The sequence below is a fragment of the Branchiostoma floridae genome, chromosome 9, assembly GCF_000003815.2.
Source record: "Branchiostoma floridae strain S238N-H82 chromosome 9, Bfl_VNyyK, whole genome shotgun sequence".
NCBI classification, from domain to species: Eukaryota; Metazoa; Chordata; class Leptocardii; order Amphioxiformes; family Branchiostomatidae; genus Branchiostoma; species Branchiostoma floridae.
This window is the reverse complement of record NC_049987.1, coordinates 19,867,209-19,894,685: the sequence shown is the minus strand read 5'-3', so window position 1 is coordinate 19,894,685 and position 27,477 is coordinate 19,867,209. Positions and strand designations below refer to the sequence as shown.

Here is a 27,477-nt window from a genome sequence, read left to right as displayed (position 1 = left end):
ACAGTTTCAGGTGGAAGTATCACTCCTAGGTTAAACTCAGACAAACAACTAAATTAGTTACACAAACTTGAGCTCATTGTAGACTGCCACATCAGATTCCTCGATAGCGGGTGGCGTTACTTGACATGCGTGTCGATAAGAAACACCATATACGACTTGATCATACGTTAAGACTCCACTAATAATAGTACATATCCTCAAACCCAAACCCCAGGGGTTGGCTACATTCTAGAATATAAAACGAACAGAAACGCCCCACTCCACACACAGCCTGTCCTCTTCTTCTGGTGAGTACTAAGTGTGCTGGTTTTTGACGTTCGACTTTCTGATAAATACATCACGCATAGTTTGTTCTTTCTTACTATACTGAAACAGTCCTTGCTAAAAGCGTGGTGAATCCGTGAGGAATAATGAAACTGTAGTTTTGTGTACAAACTTTTAAAAGATAAATCTGTATACTTTTTTCCATCAAATGTATACGTATGAAACTTGATTTAATTACACAGGGTCAATGGAAATAATTTGCCGTAAACTACACGTAGCAAATGCTTCATATTCATCGAAAAAGCAGGGTTCTGTCGATGTTCCCAGCCTTACCATATTGCAATTGTTATCTATGAAGTTTTGTCGGAACTAAGACGCGTTGTTTGTCCGTACCACAGTCAGTCTGTGTGAAGCCTCCGCCAAGTCAAGATGCCAGCCTACGGACCCTCGATGATGGTAAGACGTTCCTCTCGTACGGGGCAAGCCACGTATTACAGTCGGGTTGGGTTCGGGGTAATAAAAATGGAAAGTGGGTTGACCTTTGTTTGACGCAGATCTATTCAGGCGTCGAGTATGAAATGTCTAACTCTAAGTCTGTTTGCCACATTTTCCATACGCACGTTATACGCAACCTGACAACCTTGTCGAGAGAAGCCAAGTCCCCTAGGCTATCAAAACACAAACCACATTGTACTTTTAGACATAGAAAAGGCTTTACGCCTGGCCCGTTTTACTTGTTCTTTACGATGTGTGTATCCCTGCTGTGCCCCCATCTTTTTAAAACGACATTAGCGCCCGTCTTTTCGTCTCCCAAGGTAGTCTTTCGTCTCCCAAGGCTGCCATGCATTCTTGTATAGCCTCGTTTCCTAATAAGGGCGAAGCAGCGATTTTAGAGAGATATCCGCCCCGCCGGTTAGATATAGAGTTACATTCTTAAGGATTTCCCTAAGGAACAGTGTGCTCATTTTGACACCGGAGCAGCTTTCAAATTTGGGCATTTGCGTCGGTTGAGATGTTTTGACCTACTGGATGTTAGAAACTTGGAAACTTGCAGTTCTTGACATAACATGAATGAATTAATGCCTTACTTGTTAACTTTGATAGTGATGTCAAAGACCTCATGATATGTACAACAGAATCGTGATAGGCATTGCAGCTTCTTAGAATAATTAAATATAATGATCAATTCTGACAAAGAAGGAAGTATATAGACCGACTTTCTTCTTTTTAATGTCTTTTGATTCTTGACGTCTTGTTACTCGATAGGCATGTGGTTATCAATCAAGCTTGAAAGATTTAAAAAAAAAAGAAATAGACCTAAATGAAATGATTTGATGAAAAATGTGAACAATGCATTAGGTACGATTCCAAACCTTATATTACTAGATCAAACGCTGTAACAAACAAACAAAAATAAACAAACAAACAGACAAATAATTGAATATGTTTATTGCAAATTCTTGCCCGAGGGCTAATTACAGGTACAAACAACATGTAAAATAAGGAAAATACAAAGGTGCTAGGAACTACATTCTATGACTATGCTGTGCTACTGAAGTGAACATTATACTGGTTTTGTTGTTGTTTGACTTCTTCTTTTTAGGCAGTGGAAGACGAATTTACCCGCTTCTTTTATAATGAGTGGGTTCTTTGATTTTAAAAGTAGGGTTCATTTCTCATTGTTAGGAATAGTTAGAAAGTAAGCGTGTATTTTGGATATACTCATATACAACACTTCGCTCACAGGAGCAGCCCTCGGAGCGTTTCCTTTACGGAGACCCCGCGGACATGAAGAAGCTGCGGTCGGCTCCTTACGACGCCAAGAAGAACTGCTGGGTTCCCGATGCCCAGGAAGTCTTTATCGAGGCCGAGATCAAGGCCAAGAAGGGTGACCAGGTCACGGTCACCACCAGGACCGGCAATGTCAGTCAAACTCTTCTCTTTGGTGCCTTTCCTTGTGTGATACGTTTTCACTGAATTGATGTTAAAGTGCAAATTATTTATCCTTTGCACCGTAAATGTCGGTGGCTCTTCTCTTTGTATGATACGATTTTACTCCATTGATTTTAAAGTGCAAATCATTTATCTTTTGGACCGGCAATGTAAATGAGTGAGTGAGTGAGTGAGTGAGTGAGTGAGTGAGTGAGTGAGTGAGTGAGTGAGTGAGTGAGTGAGTGAGTGAGTGAGTGAGTGAGTGAGTGAGTGAGTGAGTGAGCGAGCGAGTGAGTGAGTGAGTGAGTGAGTGAGTGATATTTTGTTCACTACTTAGTCAAAAATCACAAAAGCCGAACGACATTTTGTCCTTTGAAAAGATACAGTGATCCGAATTCATGTCAGTGAACATATGACGTCATTATCACTTGATACCTTCCTATGTTGTTCAGTCTATGGACGAAGACTGTCAAGTTTGATGTTGAATCATAGAATGTTTCTGTTTCTGCAGACCATCACCGTAAAGGCCAGCCAGATCCAGGACATGAACCCTCCCAAGTTCGCATGCGCGGAGGACATGGTGAACATGACGTTCCTGAACGAGGCGTCCGTCATCAACAATCTGCGCACGCGCTACGTCAACACCCTGATCTACGTACGTACCGATGATAGAACATATTTTTTTAGAGGAACACACTCGTTCATAAACATATTATCCAAAATTAGCAAGTGCCCCATATCATTGCTTACTATAACTGGACATTTGCATCATCAGCATCTTCCATCGACGGGCTTACGCATCTTCGGCGTATTCGCTACTCGTAGTTTTGAATTTGTTTTCCTCTTGTTTTCCGACTGAAAAAGATGTTCAGAAAACGGCAGCTACGCAACAATAATCAGACAAAATAATCAGAAAGCAAACAGCAAACGAGTCGACATGAAAACTCGCAACAAAAGACAAGTTCTCTGCATATCTTGTACGTCGTCGACATGGACATCATCGTCGGCAAGGACATCATCGCATGCCAACTCGGGAAGCTCAAATCGCCATAAACCACTCTTATACTCAGAATAAGCCTTAGACTTAGAGGCTCGCACGTTACGTTGTGCGACGCATGAGACAGAAATGTCAAGCACGCCGGTCTACAGCCACTCGCCCCTGACATCCATAAGCGATCGTACGTCGACTGTAGTAAACTTGTAATATGTAACATGTTACAGAACTTGTCACATGCAACATGTTACAGAACTTGTAACATGTTACAGAACTTGTAACATGCAACACGTTACAGAACTTGTAAGTAACATTGTAACGTTGTTTCCCGTGCAGACCTACTCCGGGCTGTTCTGCGTGGTGATCAACCCGTTCATGCGCCTGCCCATCTACGGAGAGAACGTGGTGAAGATCTACCGCGGCAAGAGGAAGCAGGAGGTCCCGCCTCATCTCTTCTCCGTGGCCGACGGCGCTTACATGAACATGAGGGGCGGTACGTAAACAAAACAAATTCCTTACGTCACAAGCTGCCACAAACTAAATCAAGACCATAATAGCATATCCAGGTCAAATGATACAGAAAACAGAATTTCTGCTGCAGTACCAAGGTCACATACCAGGGAGCCCAAAATTGACCTTCATATTTGTCTTCCCAACACTTACCTACACACCAAATATCATCGTAATCGATCCAGAGGTTCTTGAGTTATACTGACTGCAAAATCAAGAAACACAAACAGAAAGGCAAACAGACAGCGCTATAGACAGACACTCACACATACACTATATCTCTATTCTTAATGGAGATGATAAAGCCAGCCGAAAATGTGACCCAACTTTGAACTCCTTTTCACCTCTAGATCTTCCAATTCACATCTCATTTTCTAATTTCTATGGGCCACACAGGCAACCAAAGTGGGTGCCTGCTCCAGTTGTTGTGGAGTCCTTCACAAAACAGTCTTGGGCCACGCAGACCACGACACTCCGTGTATAACATTGCTCTTAGACTTAGACGGCCATCTCTTTTATGGCAAACCAGTCACTACACCAGGCAATACAGAAACAGAACCCAGTAGTGACTTTGTAGGATAATTAAATTGTAAACTTATCTGAGATTTATCCAGCTCAGTAAAATACAATGCATATTTCTTTTTGATTCACAGAGAGGGTGTGCCAGTCCATGTTGATCACGTGAGTATACTAATTTAAACTTTTATTTTGAACCGTATTTTAACGTTTTTGTCATTACGAGTGGTTTATTCTATTTCTTTATTTCCAACCAGGCCTTTCTAAAAAGAGTAGGGGCATGCCCCGGTGTACGTGCGATAGTGCAAACCGTTCTGGCTGGAGTTGGTGATTCACTGCAAATCACCCGGACGGAGGCCTGGCGAACCTCTGTCTCGTATCAGCCATAGGGTGATTTACATCATTCACCATGCCCCAGAGAAATAACTGTCTGTTGATTCAGCGTGGCAATTGTTGTGCTGCCCCTACGGCTACGGGACTGATGCCGATAATGATGATAATTCACCATAATGTGATGATTTCTTTATTAATCTTGCAGTGGTGAGTCCGGTGCCGGGAAGACTGAGAACACCAAGAAGGTCATCGCCTACTTCGCGACTGTCGGTGCCAGCCAGACTGCCGGGGAAGCTGACCCTTCGGCCAAGAAGGTTCGGCGCGAAACATCGATATCATTCTATAAATGGTATCTTTATAGATACTGTAGCTGTTATATTAATCTAATTCAATCTGATTTCACTTATTGAGATTGCAGACAAAGTAATACATGGCAAACCCAGGCAGCTTAGCTGATATTGGGTGCCGACACTTCTCATAGAATACACATAATCGACTCAAATGGTTAACGTATATTTCAAATGAAAGAACAGAAAAAGCCTAAAGACAAACCTTATCGAGTAGAACGTAAGTTAAAATTGATCTATAGGTTTGGAACGTCTAGTCTACGTACAGGTATCAATTGAGTAAGTAACAAATTGGAAGAGATTGATCTGCGGAGTTTGGTTTTCATGTGCCTTTGTAAGAAATTCATCAATTGATTTCTTAAAGCAATGTATAAGTGATATTCAGAGCATTCAGGCCCTTATTATAAGTGAAAGAGTCAAATTATATGCGTAAACGTACTCTTGTAACTTCAAGATAAATCTATCTACCTGTTTATGTTAGGTCACCCTGGAGGACCAGATCGTGCAGACTAACCCCGTTCTGGAGGCCTTTGGTAACGCCAAGACCGTCAGGAACAACAACTCCTCCCGTTTCGTAAGTCATAATTGGGAAATTTTGGTACAAAAAGACGCTACGGCTATTTTTAAACAGCCTTAGCTATGTTGAAGTAGATTACAGAGCAGTTATCAGTAAATTTGATAATGAACTATGTTCTAAGTTCCATGAATATGCTTACCAGCATATTTGCTTAATCGATCAAGAGTTAGAAACCTACCTAGCTACAGTGGCTGAAAGGATTAACACTCCTGCTATTTTCCCTATGGGTCTCATCGGACTTCTATAACATGTTGTGTCATTTGGGGTAAACACAATGCATGCTGAACTCTGTATATACCATCCTTTTTCTAATTGCAAGTCCAGTCTTGTGTTTTCTGTCTGACATCGTATATGTTTTATCGCATTTCAGGGAAAATTCATCCGAATCCATTTCGACCAAAAGGGTATCCTGGCCGGAGGCGACATCGAGACTTGTGAGTAACTTTTAGTACTGGCTCATGTAACAGATTACAATGAGAAAGTTATGATTTAGATGATAAAAACAAAGGAAAAAATAAGATGCTTTGATAATGCCACGTCTTGTGCTACACCGATAGATGCTGAGTAGTATTTGTAAGATTTTTTACTGCAGCATTCTACACACTAGTATCTCTATGTTTAACAATGCCAGATATCTAGTAAGTATTGATGTGAATTGCAGCATCCGCGCTTTAAGCGAAGCTTCACTTGTATCGCCACGTTGCTCTAAACTGCGCACCGCTTCAAGTCATGAGAAAATTTGGCGCTGGTTTGATCATTCAGAAACTACAGCCGATTATTCCATGCCGTGACTTCACTTTGATTAATAAAACATAACGTATCAGTTAACGATAATTTATATCAATAAATGAATATATATATATTCTATCGTTAGTAGAAAAAAAATTATGTAATACTATATTTTTCTTTTCTTTCTTTAAATCTACTAACGATAGAAGGTTTACATAACTGTAACCATTGAATTGTTGAGACGAAGCATGAGCACGGAATATGCGGCGTATTGTTGTATTCTGGGTCAACAAAACTGTTGGTTTCAGACTTACTGGAAAAGTCGCGCGTGATTAAGCAGCTTCCGGGAATGGAGCGCGGTTACCACATCTTTTTCCAGCTGTCGTCGAATGGTGTTCCAGGAACTACTGGTAAGTGGTGTCAGCTTGGACCAATGACGAAGGACCAGTTAACATGACGTGACATGACGTATTGTTTCAGATCTTCTCGAGAAATCTCGCGTGATCGCACAACTTCCCGGAATGGAGCGAGGCTACCATATTTTCTTTCAGCTCATGTCGAACGGTATCCCCGGCACTGTAGGTAAGAGAACCGAGACGTCGGCTGATGCCATGCCTGCTCCTGTGTGCCGAGTGACTCTTCTCCTTATTTGGAAGTGACGCATGATGAGATACGTAACGTATGACGTATGAAATGAGTTGACTCATGGGAAGTTCTAACTTGATGTCAAATCTAACGAATGACGAAGTAAACCTGTCGATTGACGACTACGCTAACTGTTCAATTCAAATTTGACGCATGACGAAGTCAACTGATTAATGTACGACTTAGTGACTAATTTGAACATGACGCATGACGACTGAAACGCACGAGTTCGACATAAATAAGCATTTTGATTAACTTAGCTTGATGTTAAAATCGGTGAATGAGGAGCTTGAAACGTAATGGATAACTGATAACAAAAAAAGCATACGATAACTCTCTTTTACTTATGTTATAACCAAACGAGCCAATTGTGATATACAGGCTTTTCATTGACGCCATACTAATCATAATTTGAATCCTCCGACGACCATATTGGCGGGTAATTGAATTTAGCAGTAGCATCTTCGTGTGGGTAACGAAGTACGCTGTACTCCAAAATGGCGCAGATGACATCAAATGAAAAGCCTGTATACCATACAATATATAACGTCGAATATTTGTCATCAGTCTGAAATTAAAAAAAAAGAAGATATAGCTATGTTATAATAAACAATAATGTTTTCATGTAACCTCTAAACAGACCGTCTGCTGCTGAAGAAAGACCCGTCGTTCTACCGCTTCGTGAAGGAGGGAGTGTACGACGTGGCGGGCCTGGACGACGGGGAGGAGTTCCGCGCCACGGACGAGGCCTTCGACATCCTGAACTTCGCCGCCGACGAGAAGGAGAACATCTACAAGATGTGCGCCGCCATCCTGTGGTTCGGCAACAGCAGGTTCGCACAGAGGGGCGAGCAGGGAGAACTGGAGAGCATTGAGGGTAGGGAACAGATCTTTTCTGGGCAAAAATGGCCGTAGGTTCTACCTTTATCTGAGATACCTTCAGCAAAGATGTGATCTACAGAGATCTAATTTAGATAAGTTTCAAAATGAATGCTTGCATAAGAAAATTTCATGGATGAAGAAGTACTTGAAATTATAAGTCAAACGTTGCAGGAATATGACAAAGGCTAACAAGAGTCTGATTGAAGAAGCATGGTACCTGTTAGCAAATCAGCTTCGTTCAGCCCTATACTTTACTATACTATACTATACCATACTATACTATACTATACTATACTATACTATACTATACTATACTATACTATACTATACTATAATATACTGTACAATGATGTATCAAAAACTAGGCTCTAGTTGATTATTAGTAGATTTTTAGTACACTTTTACTTCTTAGACGGGGTTTGTATTTGTTACAACGTTTTGGGTTTATATTTGTTAAGGTGCGAACTCTTACGAATATATTTTACATCTCTCACAGAGATGCAGAAGGTCGGTCGTCTGTTTGGCATCGACGCTGACGAGTTCGGTAACGCCATCTGCAAACCGCGTGTGAAAGTCGGGGCGGAGTTCGTCACCAAAGGTCAGACTGCAGACCAGTGCATGAACGCAGTGGGAGCACTGTCCAAGTCCGTGTACGATAGGGTCTTTAGGTGAGTAGGCCTTCTCCAAGTCTGCATATGAGTATTTAGGCATGTAAGCCCTAGCTCTACAAGTTTATCTACGATTGGGTCTTTAGTTGAGTCAGCTTTCTCCAAACGTACGCTGGAGTCGTCGGGTAGATCAGTGTCTTCAGGCAAGGCAGGCTTGACAAGTATACTTTTGTTTACACACGGACGGACGGACGAACGGACGGACGGACGGACGGACACACACACACACAAACACATTCACACACACATACATACACACACACACACATACATACATACACAAACACACACTCACATACACAGACACTCGCACGCACTCAGAAACACAGACACGCGCGGGCGCGCGCGCGTGGACATAAATTACACGTACACGCACGTACATGACTTATATACACACATGGACACACGCATACACAGACATGCATACACAGAGTGATTAACATCCATTCGTTTTATTGCTCTCCAGCAATTCTATACCTGATTTTAACAGATGTTAATACTTTGCAACGAACAAGGACTCGATGATGCAAATGAAAAGCTTGGGGACATTTTGAAATGACTATTATTGTCATTCTGTGTCAAAAACGATCTGCTGAATATTGGTTAAAATTGTCACTTTTTCAGGTTCATTGTCCAGAAGTGTAACCAGACCCTGGAGACGGACAAAGAGCGGGCGTACTTCATCGGTGTGTTGGACATCGCCGGCTTCGAGATCTTCGAGGTGAAGCAAACTAGCTAGAAATGTAGTCTCGAAGTTACTGTTCACTGTCTATCACGGTAATTTAGGTGACTTTTAAATCACAAAATGTGCTGCATGGTGTATGTTTCTTTATCATTATGGGATGTAAACTGTGACATTTACTCTTTGCTCCTGTATATGCAATATTGTGCGATATACCTTTAGGTAGGCTAAGGTTAAGGTGGCTTAGGGTCATCGGTTCGGATAACTTGCAAATCTTAGAACTATGATCTAGAATGTAAAGGAGGGCTGATTTGACACTTGAGAAAACTCTCGATGGACTCTTCATTACGATCGAGCTCATGACTACACTTCCGGGTGAATTACAATAATCGTGTTTGGATCTTTTATCCACAGTTAAACAGCTTCGAGCAGCTGTGTATCAACTATACCAACGAAAAGCTGCAGCAGTTCTTCAACCACCACATGTTCGTACAAGAACAGGAGGAGTACAAGCAGGAACAGATTGAGTGGGAGTTCGTGGACTTCGGCATGGACTTGCAGGCTTGTTTGGATCTTATCGAGAAGGTTTGTGATCTCAATGTTAGACTTGCTCTAGAAGACAGGAGCTTGTCCTAATCTTCTAGCGATCATCATTTAATGAAGATTACCACAGAAGCTTCGTGCTCAGGTACATACTAATCGCCGCAAATAATGGTATATGTTTTGTAATTCCTCCAGAAAATGGGCATCCTGTCCATGCTCGAGGAAGAGTGCGTCATGCCCAAGGCCTCTGACAAGACGTATCTGGACAAAATGAACGGCCAACATCTGGGCAAGAACCCCAAATACGGCAAGCCGAAGCCAAGCAAGAAGAAGTACGAGGCCCACTTCGAGCTGGGTCACTACGCAGGGCCTGTCGGGTACAACGTCACAGCCTGGCTGGAGAAGAACAAGGACCCCGTCAACGAGACGGCCGTCAAGGTCTTCAAGGCGTCCAAGAACGCGCTGCTGAGCCACATCTGGTCTGACTATCTCACCGCAGAGGAGCAGGCTGGTAAGGGGCCATCTTTTTACCCTACGCCTTTATTCACATGTATACATGTAATCCATAAAATATAGAACATGGTAAGCTTTTTACACTGATATTAACCTACACACATGTATCACTAGATATTCACACTACCACTTCTTACCATTCAAAATACTTAAGTCTACCTTTACTTAATCACCTAGGCACATGTATTACTGAATTTTATATAATGAAACGCCTTAACATATTGTTGCAGAGGGCCATCATGGTCGAAATATGCAATACGATAGTATTACGCTTTCATACAATCGGTCCCGGCATGTAGAGAATTCATAAAGGTTGATAAATATTCTCATACGTTGCGTTTACGAGTGTTTCTATTTGCAGAGCAAAAGGGCGGCAAGAAGAAGAAGGGAGGCTCCTTCATGACCGTGTCTGCTGTGCACAGGGTAGGCAACAGCCTTTCACAGTGATACATATTGGTCCAAATGTACATACTACGTACGTCGTACGCTAGCTTTATGATTGCAAATTGTGGATGTATGTATCATCCATTGTTCTAGAGTATGAGAGCGGTTGGCCCTGGAACAGTCTACTTGAAAATCCTGTGATAAATTAAAGATGACAAAAATGTGATCTCGACAGCTGTGTAGAGAAAAGGCTGCAAGCAATGGTCTGCTGGTGAGAACATGTATAGTGAATATTGTATTATAACGAAGGAAGATATGTTCAAATATCTTATGTCATCATCTGACCACGATATACTGGAAAATCTAAGTGTAAGTTCGTCTACACATGTAAGGAGCATGTAAACTATAGCATATGTATCATTTTTCGTTTACTACCTTTTGTTATCAAACTGACTGCATTTAGCTCCAACGGGGCATTTAGCTCCAATTTCATTGTCATTGTCATTGTCATTATAATTTACATTAGAGCTTTACTCGATGTTTTACATGCTAGGAACAACTGGATCACCTGATGCACACCTTGCACGAGACCTACCCGCACTTTGTGCGCTGCATCATCCCCAACGAGGTCAAAACCGGCGGCATCATCGACGGGCCTCTGGTCTACAACCAGCTGACGTGTAACGGTGTGCTGGAGGGCATCCGTATCTGCCAGAAGGGCTTCCCCAACAAGCAGATCTTCTCCGATTTGGTGGAGAGGTAAATCGGGGTTATTTTTCATTGAGTTACAACTTGGGCTTATCTATTTCTAGGTGCATCAACTATGTGATAATAGTTGATAAGTACATCAGATAAAGTAATTTTTGAATTTACATGGGGGCCCTTTCGATTAGTGTTTAAAAAAAATCGTTCATGCAAGGCGATGAAAACAGGTGTCTAAGGTATAAGAACCTTTTTTTTAATTCCCTGATCATTTCTACAGATACCGAATCCTGGCAGCGTCTGTCTTTGCGGATGGCACCTTCATTGAGGGAAAAGAGGCCTCCAGGCTGCTTCTTGAAGCCACGGGGCTCCCGAAAGCCTCATATGGCATTGGTCTCACCAAAGTGTTCTTCAAGGTATCTTAAAAGTTGTTTATTTTGACTCTACGGTGCTCATACAATTGAAGCGATATGTAGGTACTATGTGTCTTTATTTTTTCTAAAAGACACTGATTACTGATAAGTTGCGCGTGCTTTGCTGATTTATAACAATTGGGAGCCTTGAGATACTAGTACTTTACATAATTTCCACCAAGAATTTCTGTTTCTATTGGTTGTATCTAGTTGCAATTAATAGATACAGGTGCTGGACTAAATATTTCATATCCTCCTCTAGGCTGGAACTCTGGCCAAGCTTGAGGAGCTGCGTGAGGATAAAATCAACGCCACTATCACCGGGATACAGTCTGTTATCCGCGGCAGGAAGCAGAGGCAAATCTTCGAGAAGCTATATGCAGGAAGGTACGTGGCACTACCTAGTATGAATATGTCCCTTTCCTAGCATGTTCATAACTATATTTTCTTACTAATATAGCACTATTGCTGATTTGATCTTACGTCATGGAGAATGCCGATGATGACATGGGAGGATGGTGATGATGGGAATGCTGATGGAGATGATGGTGATGGTATTGATTATGGTGGTAATGAAGGCGATGCCGTATGGTGATGATGGTGGGAATGGTGATGGTGGGGGTGATGGTGATGATGGTGGGAATGGTGATGGTGATGTTGATGGTGTTGATAATGTTGGTAATGAAGGCGATGCAGTTTGGTGATGATGGTGATGGTGATGAGGAAGAAGATGATGGAATGAATGATGACTGGGATGATGGTAATGGGGATGATAATCGGAGTAATGTTTTTGTTGTTGATGATGATAACATACATAGATCCTCTTTCCAGACAAGCCTGTGACATCATCCAGCGCAACATCCGGTCGTTCTTCAAGCTGCGCCATGACGGCTGGTACAAGATGTACGGAGCCATCAAGCCGCAGCTCACCGGCGCTAAGGCTGAGGAGATGCTGGAGGTCAAGACCAAGGAACTGGAGGTGTGGACTGTTACCTCAATGGTGCTATAATGACTTTGACTTTATTGACGATGAGACAAGTCACTACAATGGTCTGCCTAGGCAGCTTTCGGCTGGTAGCGGCAGAACCTACACAAATGCGGAAGAACATACAAGGAATTCATAACAAAAATACAATATAATGCAATGAAATAATTAATAACTATAAAATGTCATGCAACTACAGATATGGAAGAAATTGATCTATACCACATAGGAATAGCATACTTAGCATACTAGCATACTATGAGTTTGATATTAAAATCATGACCAGAGGTGGGTTCTGCAACGGGCTTTGAACTGTGAGAGAGTGTTAGAGTCGGTGACATGTTTTGGAAGGTTGTTCCAGAGCCTGGAGGTGTAGGGGATGAAGCTGTTTTTGTATGGTGTGGTTCTACATCGGGGGATGTGGAGGTGACGACATTGATGCACATGGAATTTTTGTTGGAAAAAATTAAGCCTCTCTGATCACGTCCTCTTGCCTCATTGGTTTCCAAATAAGTTTTTTTTTGGTCATGATTCTAGAATGGAACTTTTATTTACTTTGTTACATTTGATAATTCCTGCGAATTTTTTCCTTGCTGTAAATTCATACCCATCGTTTCACACGTGATAGCCATGGATTCTACATTGTATACCGAAATAAGGAGTGCGTATGTATAAAACTCTTTGTCTGGAGCAACCATTGAACAAGTACAATCGAGAATAACTAACTGTTTATACCATTTTTCAACAGGAAGCATCCAAAGCTCTGGAGACCAAACGAAAGCAGAGGGATGTCCTCGAGAAGCAGATCAACGATATTCTTGCCGAAAAGGAAGATATCCAAAACCTGCTTTCTTCGGTAATATAGCTTTATATTCCTGTATATTATATTACAGTATGGTATACCATTGTATTGTATTGTACAATATCATATGTCAGATAACAAGCCTCAGTATAGTTATAGTCATGGTATTTTGACTCCTAGTCAGCTTGTAATTGCGATAGTCCAGCACATTGCTTTCTAATACTAGTATTGGAATTATTGAAGAATTATTCTTTTATCATCGTCCTAACAGGAAGGCTCTGTAGTCCGTGAAGCGGCGGAGGAGCGGGTTCGCATCCTCGGTAAGGAGTTTAACGAACTCCAGAGCGAGCACAAGGAGCTGGAAGAGCACTGGGAGGACATCAGCGAGAGCAGCAAGACCCTCCAGATCGGCAGGGACAGGGCGCAGGCGGAAGTCGACAAAATGAAGGTATCTTTTCCGAGCCTAGATATTCTTATAACCGATTACATTACCACGTCTGCTCAGCTATCTCCATCGGGGTAACATAATCTATAGGCCCCCTTCAGAGGGCAATCACTGGGTGACTGTCCAGTGACTAATACTGGATTTCAGAATCGAAATATTATTGTAACTTGACAAATTATCGCACAAAGAAACCTCTTTATGACATTCGATGTTTCAAATCAATGGTCGCTCGGCTGTCATAGCCTCTTGTGAAAACGGAAGTTGAAAAAAAGGAGCTGGTAAAATGATAAATCACAATACGTTTCTTCCTCTACTGAACAGAAAAAGATCGAGGACCTGGAACAGAAACTCTCCGAGCACGAGAAGAGCAAGCAGGGCGAGGAGGAGTCCCTGAGAGAGAAGGAGGACGTGGTCGCCAACAACCAGGACAAGATCGCTCATCTGCTGAAGGAGAAGAAGAGGCTGGAAGAGCTGAACGCAGTAAGTTAGGGAACAAACTATCTGCATATCTTCAGGAACTGCGCCATAAGATATGTATGTGTCATGAATGTATGCAGCAAATGTATGTAGCAGATAGATATCAGTGAAAGGTGAAATATTATTTAATTTACAAACATGTCTGACTACAGTTTGTTGTAAGCATCATGAATCATGATTTATTCCCACGTTTGTCCTCCGCAGCAAACACTTGACGACCTTGCCGCTGAAGAGGAGAAAGCCTCGCAGCTGTCCAAGCTTAAGATCCGGCTGGAGCAGACTCTGGATGACGTAGGGATTCTTTTGACTTATTTTACCCTTTTAGTGAAGATTCTTGATTGCGTTTATAGTTGTGTTTGTTAAAGTGTGTACTTCCATTGCCGTTTCTCGCTCTTTCGCTCTACTAAGACATAAAATTGTGCCATAGATGAATAAGTACATTGTGTATTTACCCATTAGTGATACACCAATAATGAAGAAGAATCATTGAGGTCACCAAAATGTTTCGAGACGTTACTAATCACGAACATGCCGGATAGAAAAGGGAATATGTAGTAGAGCGGATTATTCCTCAAGCTACCGACATCATACACACTGCAGTCGTCCCTCAGTAAGACATCTGGAACCGCATAGTTCAAGTTTTGAACTTATAAATATTCGGCCTGTCGTCCAAACTGGTTTCTCTGTACAGCTTCTTCAGTGTCTAGAGACTAAATGACACAAGTGCAATGACGTTCGCACTTATATACGGGGTTGAAAAGGCAACAGTAACCAGATTGTACCGCTATTTTCTTTTATGTTTATTTCCAACTGATACCTTTCCTGTGTCTCGCAGCTGGAGGACGACCTTGCGCACGAGAGACGCATCGTCATGGAGGTGGAGAAGGTCAAACTGCGCGTGACCAACGACCTGCAGAGGGTCCTGGATGATATTCAGGAGACGGAGAACCTCAAGATGGAGCTGGAGGAGAAATTCAAAAAGTAGGCACCAATCTCCGTATTTCGTAGCATTGGAGTACACATGTATAATGAATGGAAGATCTTCATTCGCATACTCTTGCCAACATGGGCGTAATGTATTAGCTATACTATTACATTGCAGCAAAGTGTACAGTTGAAATATTATTTACTGTAGTGTTGAAAGCGAAGAAGGGGGGCAAAATAGTAAAGCATATAAATTTCTGCAGTTGCCAAGTCTATCGTTTATAGAATAATAGTTTAAAAGCATATAAAGCTATGGTACGATTACTAGTAACTCTATCGTTCACGTTTTTCTTATCCCCTTTCAAAGCAAGTAAGCGAGTTCACAAAGTTTTTTGTTATTTTTCGTCCAGTCAAGAATAATTCGTCTCCAATTTATTTTCTTAAGGGAAGGCCGGAATACTTTTGTGCATTAAGAATGCTATGTAGTAATAACTTATTAACCTGCTGTTGTACTTTTTTCCAACAGGAAGGAATTTGAATTGAATGCAGCTCACTCTGCTACTGAGGATGAATCCGGCCAGGCATCTGTGCTGACCAAGAAGTTTAAGGAGATGCAGGTAAACAGCACTGTGACATCGTACACCAATGCTCGGCCTTAAGGAGGAGTCTCACTGCACTTGCGTCAAGCTTACGTCACTGCGGGGTTCGAAAGATACTCAACGAATTTCAGAGATAGAGAACGATTTTTCCTAATTTTTGTGTATTTTGTCGCCTTCTAAGTCATACTTTTACGTATTACGCAAGATCTAAATTATAAAAAAAATCAGAGTAAATAACAAAACAGTTACGCAGTGAAGGAACTCCGCAGTGACGCAAGCTTGACGCAAGTGCAACGAGAGTGCACCTTTTCCGACGTCTTTTCTGATCATATATGTGGGCTGTCAATTATAAAACGTGATGACTAATCTAAAACAAAGTTGTAGTATAAGCCCAAAATTAGATTTGATTTGATTTGAGACGGTGTGGTGCGGTTAACCACTTACTATCACAAGAATCAATAACGTTATATAAATGAAAGAGACCATAATGTTTTACTGAAAGGTATGCCTTCTAGTACGATTGGCGTTTTCATATGAAGTAGGGATTTTAACTGATGATTAATTGAGCCCACTTTCTCCCAACAGAGAATAATCAGCGAACTGGAGGATGACATGGAGGTGGAGAGATCAGCACGTGTCAAGGTACTTTGAATGTTAGCCTGTGTTTACACAAGCTCTCGCCGGCGTAGGGCCGGCCGCTAGGGGCGCGATTTTAGTCAGGCTACTTTGAATGTGTACAGAGTAGTAGTAAACGTCTTTACATTTTTAAGAATTATACACAAGCTGTGTAAGTCAGGGCTGTAGATATAACCCCTACTATACGTGCTGAAGGTGTGGCTCGTGGCCAGTGTCAGGAGAGGCTTAGTACCTTGGTCATTACATGGCTGACCCGGTCACAGTTGGTACCCATGTTGCAAGAAAAAAAATCTAGAAATGCTTATCTTTTTAAAACTCTTAAGAAATACAAGAATTTTTGCTCTTGATGTAAGAAAAGTATTCTTGGTGTAAGAATATTAATCTCAAAAATGTCTAAAAAAATTCAAGCAAAAATTTGCTTGCCCCATGGACAAGCACGTTTTTCTTAGATTTCTTGGGGACAGAATAATTTTCTTCCTGGAAGATAAATTTTCTGTGAGGAAGAAAAACAAGATACACAGAAAAAATCATTTTTGGTAATGTAGGGTGAAGGGTTCTAGGATTGGTTATAGTATGGCGTAGATTATACACAGTAACGTTTTGATTTCATCTTGATGGATTTCACTAATGATGCTTGATCTTCTGGCGACGCAAACAAAACCCTCATTTTTAATACACAAAAAAGAAAAACGTCATATCATATGTGCTATTGTAAACAGCTATGTTCCCATACAGTAAATGAACTAACTAGATATTGCTGTCTTTTCTGCAGCCCGCTTATGGTTGAAATAAGAGCAACAATACCAATGACATTGCATGCTTTATGAAATAGTTGTTTTGTGGCAAATAGTACTATTTCATTACTTCCCCGTTATATTTCGTAGGCTGAGCGAGCTCGCGCCGATCTACAACGTGAGCTGGACGACGTTGAGGGCAAACTGGAAGAAACATCCGGGTTGTCCCAAAACGAGGCCGACAAGAACAAGCGGCGTGAACAGGACCTCCTTAAGGTGAATATCAGCTGATATCATCTCCTCTTCAGCCTAATACATGTATACGAATATGGGAAATACCATGACATAATCAATGACGCATGAAACCGTTCATTATCTTGATTGGTCCATAACAACTTCTTATGAGACCTGATTTATAACGCATGACGAGGTCATACTTTCCATGAATTACGGCGATGAGTGGAAGTGGAGGTTTCAGAAGATGCCTGACAAACTCCTTGCTATATTACGAATAGCATATACATGTCAACTTGTCCAACATCTTGCTATATTCCCAATAACGGATACCTTATACCACCGTTCTCGAACATTTCGTCCCAGTTTTATCGTAGAATATGTACATCATCGACCCTGTTATTTTGCGTTCATTAGATACGGCGAGACCTGGAGGAGACCCTCGCGACTCAGGACGCTGAGGTGTCTCTGCTGCGGAAGAAGCACTCAGACGTGCTGGCGGAGATGTCCGACCAGTTAGACGATCTCCAGAAGGGCAAGAACAAGGCAGAAAAGGACAGGGACTCCCTGAGGAGGGAGGCGGAAGACCTGAACATAACGTTCGAGGCGTTGTCTAAGCAGAAGGTACTTGTTTGGGAACTTTTAACAATTGAAACGCGTGAATATAGTAATTATATCATTGGCCTCCGACGATGGGTTCGGCCATGGTAGGCGCTGGCATCTTGATAATGTATTCCATATGCTGTTGTCGTTCATATACTGAGAGACGAAGAATCCCAAGGGTCGACCGCTTAATCTATATAAGAGACCTCAACAAAGTCAAGTACGTATAGTGAATCGGGTACAGATTATTATGTTTTAGATTCATGTACGAATTTATAGATACAATGCATAAATGCTTCCGAAACGTAAGTCAAGTTAGTATCTACTGGTTGTGAAGAAGAATTCTCCCATATCCAATAAATACATGTTTTAGAAACATTAGGTCCACACGTGTTGACCAATACCACATTGACGATCGACTACTCATTTTACAGCTTCAGTTGGAAAAGGCCAACAAACATCTGGAGTCGACCTTCATCAGCGTGACGGTGAAGATCGAGGAGCACACTCACATCATCTCGGAGCTGCAGTCCTTCAAGACTCGTCTGACGGCCGAGAACGCCGAGCTGACCCGCCGCCTGGAGGAGTCGGAGTCCACCGTCAACGCTCTCAGGCGAAACGAGTCCATCCTCAAATCTCAGGTTAATATTATTTTAATTTGTTACCTAATTTTGTTTGTTTGTCTTGGTGCGTGTCGGTTGTTTGAATAATGTAAGGTGACAGGTTGCGAAGCGGAATATAGGATTAAAGTGACTGGAAGGTTGGCTTGGGTGAATATTAATTTGGCCCTACCAGCAGGCATAAAAGGCATACTCGGACAGCAAAACATTGAATAGACAGACAGACAACATATTGAGAAGTTGTGAGGTCCAACTGTCGTGTGTGAATGCAAATGTGCGTACGAATTCAAGGGAGTGGTTAGATTAGGCACACTATAAACGGATACATTGTAAAGCTAAAGTCTCAATTCCAGTTCTATTGTTCTTGTCTTTGCCATTGTAAGGCCTAGGTCACATTTCCAAACCGGGGACCGGTCGGGATGTTTTAAGAAACGAAAAATCAAATCATATACCTAGAAAAATACACAAACTATACCCTTAAATCTTATTTTGAGATTTTGTGCATTTTGATGTCGGTTATATCACTCGTTTCGCTCCCAAAAGCTGCCCGACCGGGCCCCTTTTTTTTAAATGTGACCTAAGCCTAACAGGGTATGTTAGGCACTACTAGCTGTGCGCCCGAGCAGTTAAACCATTGTGAACAAAAGTCATGGAATAACCATCAGCTAACATTTCCCTGCAGGTTGAGGAGGCTAAGCGCTCCCTGGACGAGGAGATCAAGGCTAAGAACAACACGATGGCTCAGCTGCGCTCGGTGCAGGCCGAGCTGCTCCGCTTCCAGGAGGCCATCGAGGAGGAGCAGGAGAGCCGCGCGGGCATGCAGAGGGAACTCTCCAAGCTCAACGCCGAGGTGCTCATGTGGAAGAACAAGTACGAGAGCGAGGTTTCCGGCAAGATGGAGGAGTCCGAGGAGGTGAGTAACAAGATCTTTGTACCACACACACACACTCTCCTATGTTCAAATTTATTTTGTCATAATGGCATGGAATCTCTTGACTGAAGCCGTTAATGCTCTTACAGGTTAAGCTAAGTACAGGTCATAGTGAGAAAGCAGGGATTGATTACAGTATGATGCGGTATCTCACTACATCTACATCTAATAATGTATGCTAGTACATGTACGTACATGTCCAGCTTCTTCTCTCTTCTTTAGACACTTGTAAATGTAAGGACAGGTGGAACTATAACGCATAGTTTATCCAATTGCATTAGGAATATGAAGATAATTGAAGAAGATATCTGCCTCTAGCGTACACTAGTAATATACCGATTTCTTCTATGGAACCTTATGTTAAACCAGACTTGCCAACTGTGTACCAATTGTTCAGCCTTGACACGGAATTAACATTCAGTCAGCAAGCCATAGAGGACAATGTTCTTGATGGTTTTTCGTTGTGGAAGACGACAAAGATGTATATGCCGTACAAATGATTTTATGGGGGATCACTTTTCACTAAGACAAATAGATACGTTCTACCTGCTCAAGAATGACATACGTCTGACGTATTTTCCCAGATCAAGCGGAAGATGGCTCTCCGGTTGGCGGAGGCTGAGGAGGCTCTGGACGCGGCGAACGCGAGATGCCTGAGTCTGGACAAGACTCGCATGAGGCTGGCAGCAGAAGTGGAGGACTTCCATGTACGTCATCTATGATACCTCTTACTCTGTAAGGCAAAGAAGTGCATGCATCTCGATCGGTTGGATGCTTACATCGTCCAAATACAGTGTAAAGCAAAGCTGACGTACGCCGCTGCTGGACTTCATGTATATTGAGGCCATAGTTGACAAATATCTCCCCTTGTAGAAGAATGTAAGCAGACAACTCACTGCTTTTAGCGGGACTCTAATAAGTGATGGGTCTGCCTACCACGTAACAATGTTCTCACTGTATATGACATGGACCTATATTGTTGATATTGTCATGGTGTGTAACTTGTAATGGTATTTCCTACACTAGTATCGAGCTCCCTTCACCATGGTGATAGATGGAATGAAACATACCTGTATTTACACCAGCATGTGTCTTGTCTATCGCCAGGTTGAGGTGGAGAAGGCCCACACCCTTGCCTCTCAGCTGGAGAAGAAGCAGACCTTGGTGGACAGACAGATCATAGAGTGGAAGACGAAGAGTGAAGAGCTGTCCATCACCCTGGAGAGGTCCCAGGTGGAGAGCCGCACGCACCAGGCAGAGATGCTCAAGCTCAGGTCCATGATCGAGGAGATCAGCGAGGCTATTGAGATCCAGAGGAAGGAGTCGAGGGTTCTTCACCGTACGTGAACCACTTCTCGCAATTCATTTCATTAACCTTACAAAACGTTTTCATATATATATATATATATATATATATATATATATATATATATATAGTCCTTTTAGTCTTTGTGTTTCATTTCTTAGGAAGACCAGTAGATCCAAACATTGAAATGATAAATGATTCGTAATGTAACCATTTTTTCTTCATATTACAACTATTCCGCTAGCCTATCTATACTTAAGCAAACGTTACTTTTCATTTATATTTTCTATTCATAAGTGGTCTACAACTACGTACTTGTTAAGGTCAGAAACCTCACTCAATGCAGAAGAAAAGAGACACTTCCTCCTTTACTCCTAGCCTTTTACAGAGAAGCAAAACCCCAAAAAGTATAGTTTGTACTCCATTAACTAGAGACTCTTATTGGACTAGTCTCTTCTTCACATGTCTACGTACGGTTTCAACATAGTGTTCCATGCTCTAACTATCCTTTAGGCAAGCATTTCAAAATAAAGCTCTTTTCTACCTTCAGAGGATTGCTCGGACCTGCAGGACCAGCTGTCGGGCAGCGGCAGAGCGGTGTCCGAGACGGAGAAAGCCAAGCGCCGCCTGGAGGTGGAGCTGGAGGACCTGCGGAGCGCACTGGACGAGGCAGAGGGCGCTCTCGAGATCGAGCAAGGAAAGGTATGCCACCATGTTCGCCATCTAACGACCATAAGGAGTATTTACCTACCTAACTACCTACCTAATCCCTTACCTCCTGGTCGTTGGGGGGGACAAAGTAGAGATAAAGATGGAGAGACGTATTTACCTCATACGAAGAGTCCAAATGCTATTCCAATAAATCCAATACATGAACAACAACCAATATTGCCACCGCCCTTCAGTATTGACCATGTTGAATTTCCAATTAACGTCAACTCAACAACATCGGCTATGGCTAAACACCACACTAGCACACGGAAAATATCCCTGGGACAGCTTGGATGTGTCGCAGAGAATTCAGCTGCCTTCTGACGCAAAAAGTAGCCAGTAGTTTGTTGGTCCTGTGACGCCCTGTTTTGCAATTGATTCGCCGAAAAATTCCGCGAAAAAAACAACAATTTTTGTTGTGCTGCCTTTCATGATCTTTGTAGTTGACAATAACAATTGTTTAGATTAAGAGGTCTTGATGATTGGTTAACCTGTCATAGGTTGTGAGGATCCAACTGGAGCTGACTCAGCTGAAGTCTGACATCGACCGGCGCCTTTCCGAGAAGGAGGAGGAGTTCGAGTCAACCATGTTAGTTCCAATTTAGTTTCTTGTATATTTAGAACGATGATGGACATGGTGAAGATTCAGAAAAAAATATGAAAACTGTTGCTGAGCTTTCCTCGTTGATGGCAAACGTCTATAGTTAAAAGAAAATAACTGTGTTTTTTTTCTACCGTAGGTTACAGATTTAGCATCAAAACCGTTGTCCAAAATCGCAACGTTCTGTTAATGAAGTATTTTAAGACTTATATTGTACAAGACCCGAATTGAAAGAGTATTACTTCAAGAATGCAATATCTCCTTAATCGGACATGCTGCATGCAACCAATACAGTAAAGTGACGGAACCTCACTTTATTCTGTGCAGAAAAATGCACCATCGCACAATCGAGCAAATGAACGAGCAAGTCGATGTGGAGTCGAGGGGACGGGCCGAGGCTCTGCGTCAGAACAACGTGCTGAGCGGCCAGCTGGGTGAGCTCGAGATCAACCTGGAGGGCGCCACCAGGGCCAACAACGACGCCAAAAAGCTGCTGGCGAAACTGCACACACAGCTGCAGGAGCTTCAGGTAAGGGCACAGTTACATACGCCGTACGATTGCTAACTTTGGGAATGTTTTGGACATGCATCTGTTTTGAAAAATTCAGCCGTATTACTACACAAAAGGGCTAGGGTGTCTTAAGATCCCTGTCGGTCGTAACAACCTGCTTGTAAATCCTACGTCATCAAAACCGTACGACGATTTCATGACGCATTTGACCGTGCCCTTAGCTCGTTAGGTAGTAATGGGTTACTAGCGGTCACATTCGTGAGGTCGGTTCGCCGGTTGGTTCTGTCAAAGTCTTCTTGAAAATCATCAAATCATACGGCGGTCTATGTGACCTCGCCCTTCTTTGTTTTAAAACTGACGATAACGCACTAACACCTCTCCAGGTATTGAGTTATATTCCGTGACCTTTACAGATGACTCTGGACGAAACTTCGCGCATGCGGTCGGACATGCGTGACCAGGTGGGCTTGAAGGACCGGTACTGCAGCACCATCCAGTCGGAGATAGAGGAGGTCCGCAGGCTGCTGGAGGATGCCGACCGGGCCAGAAAGGTGACACAAGCAGATCTCTTTCCTTTTGTTAGCGAAACTGGACATGCCGCAGCATGAAGCTGTGACGAAAATGGACGATAGTCTGGTAGAAGTTAGAATTTTGCAAAGAATAGTTCTCAAACATACTGAAAATTTTGTGACACAATCTCTTACTATTTGTCGGCTTGCATGTATCTGCGGAGCAAATAAATGAATGTCTGGTTGAAACCAAAACTTGGCAAAAGAAACGTTCTAATAGATCCTGCTAATAGTGGCGCCGGCATTGACATGTCATTTTGTGTGGGCTTGAAATGATTTTGCCGTGAAAAATAAAAAAAAAAGAGGTGAGACTCGTCTCTACAGCTGAAAATTATGTACACACACAGTACGTAGTTATTGATCATTACCCACAAAGATTGAGTCAACCCATAGATGAATGAATGAATTTATATCACATGTATTTCAAACCAGCTTGCAGACGCCAGCCTGTCCGAGTCCCATGACCGCGTGAGCGAACTGACCACCCAGACCTCGGGACTGGTCACCCAGAGGCGCAAACTCGAGGGTGATCTGGACACGCTCAGGGCTGAGCTTGAAGAATACATCAACGAACTCCGCGTGACTGAAGAGAAGTCCAAGAGGGCTGTCAGCGACGTATGTCATTCACTTCTCATAACATTTAGCTGAACAACCATATCCAAATTGATTGTTTGAAATGAACTGTGATCCACATAACTTGAATTTACTCCCAGGACTATTCATGCAACCTTAAGCATTTCCCACCAAACCCTCCTACTGTGTCAACTCTTCTCGAAAAGTCTTATTTTTGTTACGCGCAGAAGTTTGACGGAATGGTATCATTATAAGTAACCTCATGCACGGAGCCACAAATGCGACTCTTATTCCAGTCCTGCAGGTGTCAACCGTGAAAAGTGTCCCATTTATTGTAATGTACTGTCGTCATCTACAGGCTGGGCGCATGGCCGAAGAACTTCGCACAGAACAAGATCAGAACCAACACATGCTGAAGGTCAAGCACAACCTTGAGATGACCTTCAAGGATCTCCAGCAACAGCTTGAGGAGGCTGAGCAGTCCGCCCTGAAGGGCGGCAAACGTGCCTTGGCAAAGGTGGAGGAAAGGGTAAGAAACATGTTGCCGTTCAATCATCATCATCGTCGTCAACGCCATCATCATCGTCATCATCATCATCATCGTCGTCGTCGTCATCATCAGCATCGGCAGTCTCATCCTCTTCATCATCATCTTCATCATCATCGTCGTCGTCATCATCATCATTACATCATTATCTTCATTACCATCAGCATCAGCAGCATCAAAATCAACAACATCATCTTCATCATTATCAAAAGTAACATTCACCACCATCTGCGTAAGACATCAGAACTACTTAGTGAGAAAGGAGAAAATATTTTGTCATTTCTCTGTTAAATTTGTAATAAGTTTCTCTTTATGATGTTTGATGGTCATACTTTGTATTTCCCTGGCAGATCCGTGAACTTGAGATGCAGCTGTCAATCATCCAGAAGCAGCACCAGGACGACGTCAAGGCTCTGCGGAAGAACGACCGCTCCTTGAAGGAGTTCGCTGCACAGGTACGTACAGGTCAGGCTAGGTCAGTCCCATAGTCAACCCCACAGGTACGGACACTCACAAGGAATCTCCAAAGGAACTCCGTTATTCTTGGTTGTTTGTTTGGTTGTTTGTTTTATTAGGATCTCCGTGAATACGCCAATCACCAATGCACGACTGTGACGTAGGCATCAAACAATTTAGGATAAACAAGATGTTATTCTCACAAACTATTCCAAACGTTAAGCAATTTAGTCCCATCAGTGCTCAACTTCGGTCTGCTAATTCTCATAACTAGATCTATGAGTTATGATCATGTACTATACATGTATGTTGACATCAAGCACTGAGATATGGGACATAGGTATGTTAGTTATATGAACATATCTTTTCTGGTTTTGACCTGCTTAAGTAAAGACTGACTGACGTACTGATTGCCTGGTAAAACGCTAATTGAACTAATTAAACATTGATGCCATGAAGAAACACTGATTGAATCCTGGATACTTCTACATTTTAGGATGATGAGAACAAGAAGAACCAGATCCGCCTTCAGGACTTGATCGAGAAGCTTCAGAGCAAGATCAAGATGTACAAACGCCAGGTGGAGGAGGCGGTAAGTAAGCGATGTGTACAAAAGTAATGTGATCCTCACGGCATGTTGTTGAATTTGGGGAAATTGTTTGAAGAATTGGAAGTTGAAACTGTTCACTTGTAATGGTAGATAGACGTTTGTACTTGTGTGTTGTGTGTGTGTTGTGTACGTGTCTGTGTGTGCGTGCCTTGTGCGTGTTGTGAATGTGCATGTATATGAATATGTTTGTGTGTGTTGTATTTGCATGCGTATTTGTTTGTGTTTGAACAAACACTACTTCCAAAAGTGCTTTCATTCTAGTAGACAAACAAATCATTGCGGCCTTCATTAGGTTAGGTTTAAATGACCAAGGAAGTGCCAGGAAGATTCTAAGCGCCCCATCTCTGTTTCTGCAGGAGAGCAGTGCGGGCCAGAGCCTGTCCAAGTACCGGCACGCCCAGCACGAGCTGGAGGACGCGGTGGAGCGGATGGAGATGGCGGAGGCCTCGCTGAACAAGATGCGCTCCCGCACCACCGAGACCCACGTGGTCACCAGGCGTCATGTTGGCTCCGGCGTGCGTTCCGCCGCACCCTCTGCCCACTTCAGCGGCGGCCACTCCGCCCATTACACCAGCGGCGGCGGCGGTGGGGCACATTACACCAGTGGCGGTGGGGCACATCTGTCCATCGGTGGCGGAAGCTCCAGCTCCACCCACACCTCCCGCCAAGTGTACGGGGATGAGGGAGCTGGTGGCACCACCGTGGTGAGGCGCACCGTCACCCGCACCACCCGCCGGGTTGTCACCTCCAGCGATGAGGACTAAGGTGAGGAAATGGGGATGTTTTGTTCGCCACTCAAAACAAAAATTAGATGCACGAACTTTGACCCTCGACCTATGACCTCATCAGATCAGTCTTCGTATGTGTCACTGGCGGGGAGGGGTGTACTATAGTTCCTCCGTCAAGTTTCAGTTCACATTTTAAATCAGGACAGGGGCCCGGTCGGGCAGTTTTGTTGAACGAAATGTATAATATAAAGGTCGGCTACAAATGTTTACTAGTATATCTACTGACCTACCGGGTCCCTTGGTCTTTCCTTGTGGTTGGGGTATTAGGTAGACATGGATATTAACATCCACGTTTGTCTAAATTGTATACAGATATATTATTGAAGCCAATGTTGTGAAACTGTCATTCACTTTCCATGTATCTTTGTTTTCTGTATTCAGCCGTTACAGTCTGCTGGTCACCGACGAAAACTCTCCGAAACATGGACTGATTGACACTGGACTCCTCTTTACCTTCTCCGCGCATGAAATGCTTGCTTGCGTATTCGTAAATGATGCTTTTACAGTAGTTTGAACGTTGTAACAGCAATAAAATGAACGATGATGTTCACATCTTGTTTTGAGTCATGATTGTGTGTTTAAAATCATATGATACTGTACAACAGGAAGCGGTTTGATGTATGGCAATAATGGAGAAAAATTCCGGGATCCCAATATGTAATGAGTCATGCAGATATCGGTGCGGGATAAGAAGGTTTCTTTGAAGCGAGAAGTGTTTGAAAAAGAAAATTGTATTGCCATTAGCCGGTTATAACAAGAAGCCATCAAACAGACTGCTGGGTCGTTTTGTACTTGCTGAACAACATAACGCACGGCTGTAGACACATGGGGGTGACCCCACTCCAAGATGTAGAAAGATGACCTTGGCGCCCACATCTTATTTCTTATTATCTTGGTCGTGCCTTACACACACTCTGTACAGGAATAGGTCTCATCGTCAGCTGTCATGGTTTGCCTCACCTAACTCCACCTTAAGATGACTTAAGTGGTCCCCGGCGCTCCGTAGATCAAAACTCACAACTTCGTTCTTTATTGCTTATTGGAGCGACACTATGCAGTCCCTATTGTCTACGTCATCATGCAGTAGGGTACTTAACGACTCTAGATACACCCCGATGAGTTGACACTGACCGTGCACATACGTACAGATACCTCTCATTCCCATCAGAGCCTACCAGTGT

The 27,477-nt window shown here is 42.8% G+C and overlaps 1 protein-coding gene across 3 annotated transcripts; it reads left to right on the top strand.

The window, feature by feature from the left end:
• The first annotated feature begins 211 nt into the window (after positions 1 to 211).
• LOC118423444 (myosin-16-like) lies at positions 212 to 26,846 on the top strand. 3 transcript variants are annotated; one of them, XM_035831600.1, is made up of 43 exons: positions 212 to 287; positions 663 to 720; positions 2,011 to 2,187; positions 2,708 to 2,851; positions 3,527 to 3,683; positions 4,354 to 4,381; positions 4,755 to 4,863; positions 5,378 to 5,470; positions 5,844 to 5,907; positions 6,683 to 6,784; positions 7,488 to 7,724; positions 8,226 to 8,397; positions 9,022 to 9,118; positions 9,494 to 9,664; positions 9,818 to 10,133; positions 10,497 to 10,558; positions 11,073 to 11,278; positions 11,502 to 11,637; positions 11,897 to 12,021; positions 12,466 to 12,613; positions 13,368 to 13,475; positions 13,693 to 13,869; positions 14,188 to 14,346; positions 14,548 to 14,634; positions 15,179 to 15,324; positions 15,794 to 15,884; positions 16,452 to 16,508; positions 17,387 to 17,512; positions 17,888 to 18,094; positions 18,508 to 18,714; positions 19,376 to 19,606; positions 20,209 to 20,331; positions 20,732 to 20,963; positions 21,481 to 21,632; positions 22,142 to 22,230; positions 22,570 to 22,771; positions 23,167 to 23,304; positions 23,755 to 23,937; positions 24,254 to 24,424; positions 24,793 to 24,897; positions 25,395 to 25,490; positions 25,865 to 26,273; positions 26,678 to 26,846. In XM_035831600.1, exons 2-42 carry the CDS (start codon positions 694 to 696, stop codon positions 26,270 to 26,272), a joined length of 6,066 nt encoding a protein of 2,021 aa, XP_035687493.1. In that variant the 5' UTR covers positions 212 to 287; positions 663 to 693; the 3' UTR covers position 26,273; positions 26,678 to 26,846. The 3 variants fall into 3 exon arrangements, with proteins under 3 accessions (XP_035687493.1, XP_035687494.1, XP_035687495.1); XM_035831601.1 differs by lacking the exon at positions 6,683 to 6,784 and adding an exon at positions 6,511 to 6,612; XM_035831602.1 differs by lacking the exons at positions 212 to 287; positions 663 to 720; positions 2,011 to 2,187 and adding an exon at positions 2,361 to 2,366.
• Positions 26,847 to 27,477: the final 631 nt, after the last annotated feature.

Excerpts from the sequence above, each read along its gene's own strand:
- LOC118423444 (XM_035831600.1), top strand. The coding sequence starts at position 694 with ATGCCAGCCTACGGACCCTCGATGATG. Across the intron at positions 3,684-4,353 it reads TTACATGAACATGAGGGGCG|AGAGGGTGTGCCAGTCCATG; the intron begins GTACGTAAACAA and ends TTTGATTCACAG. Across the intron at positions 21,633-22,141 it reads TCGAGATCGAGCAAGGAAAG|GTTGTGAGGATCCAACTGGA; the intron begins GTATGCCACCAT and ends AACCTGTCATAG.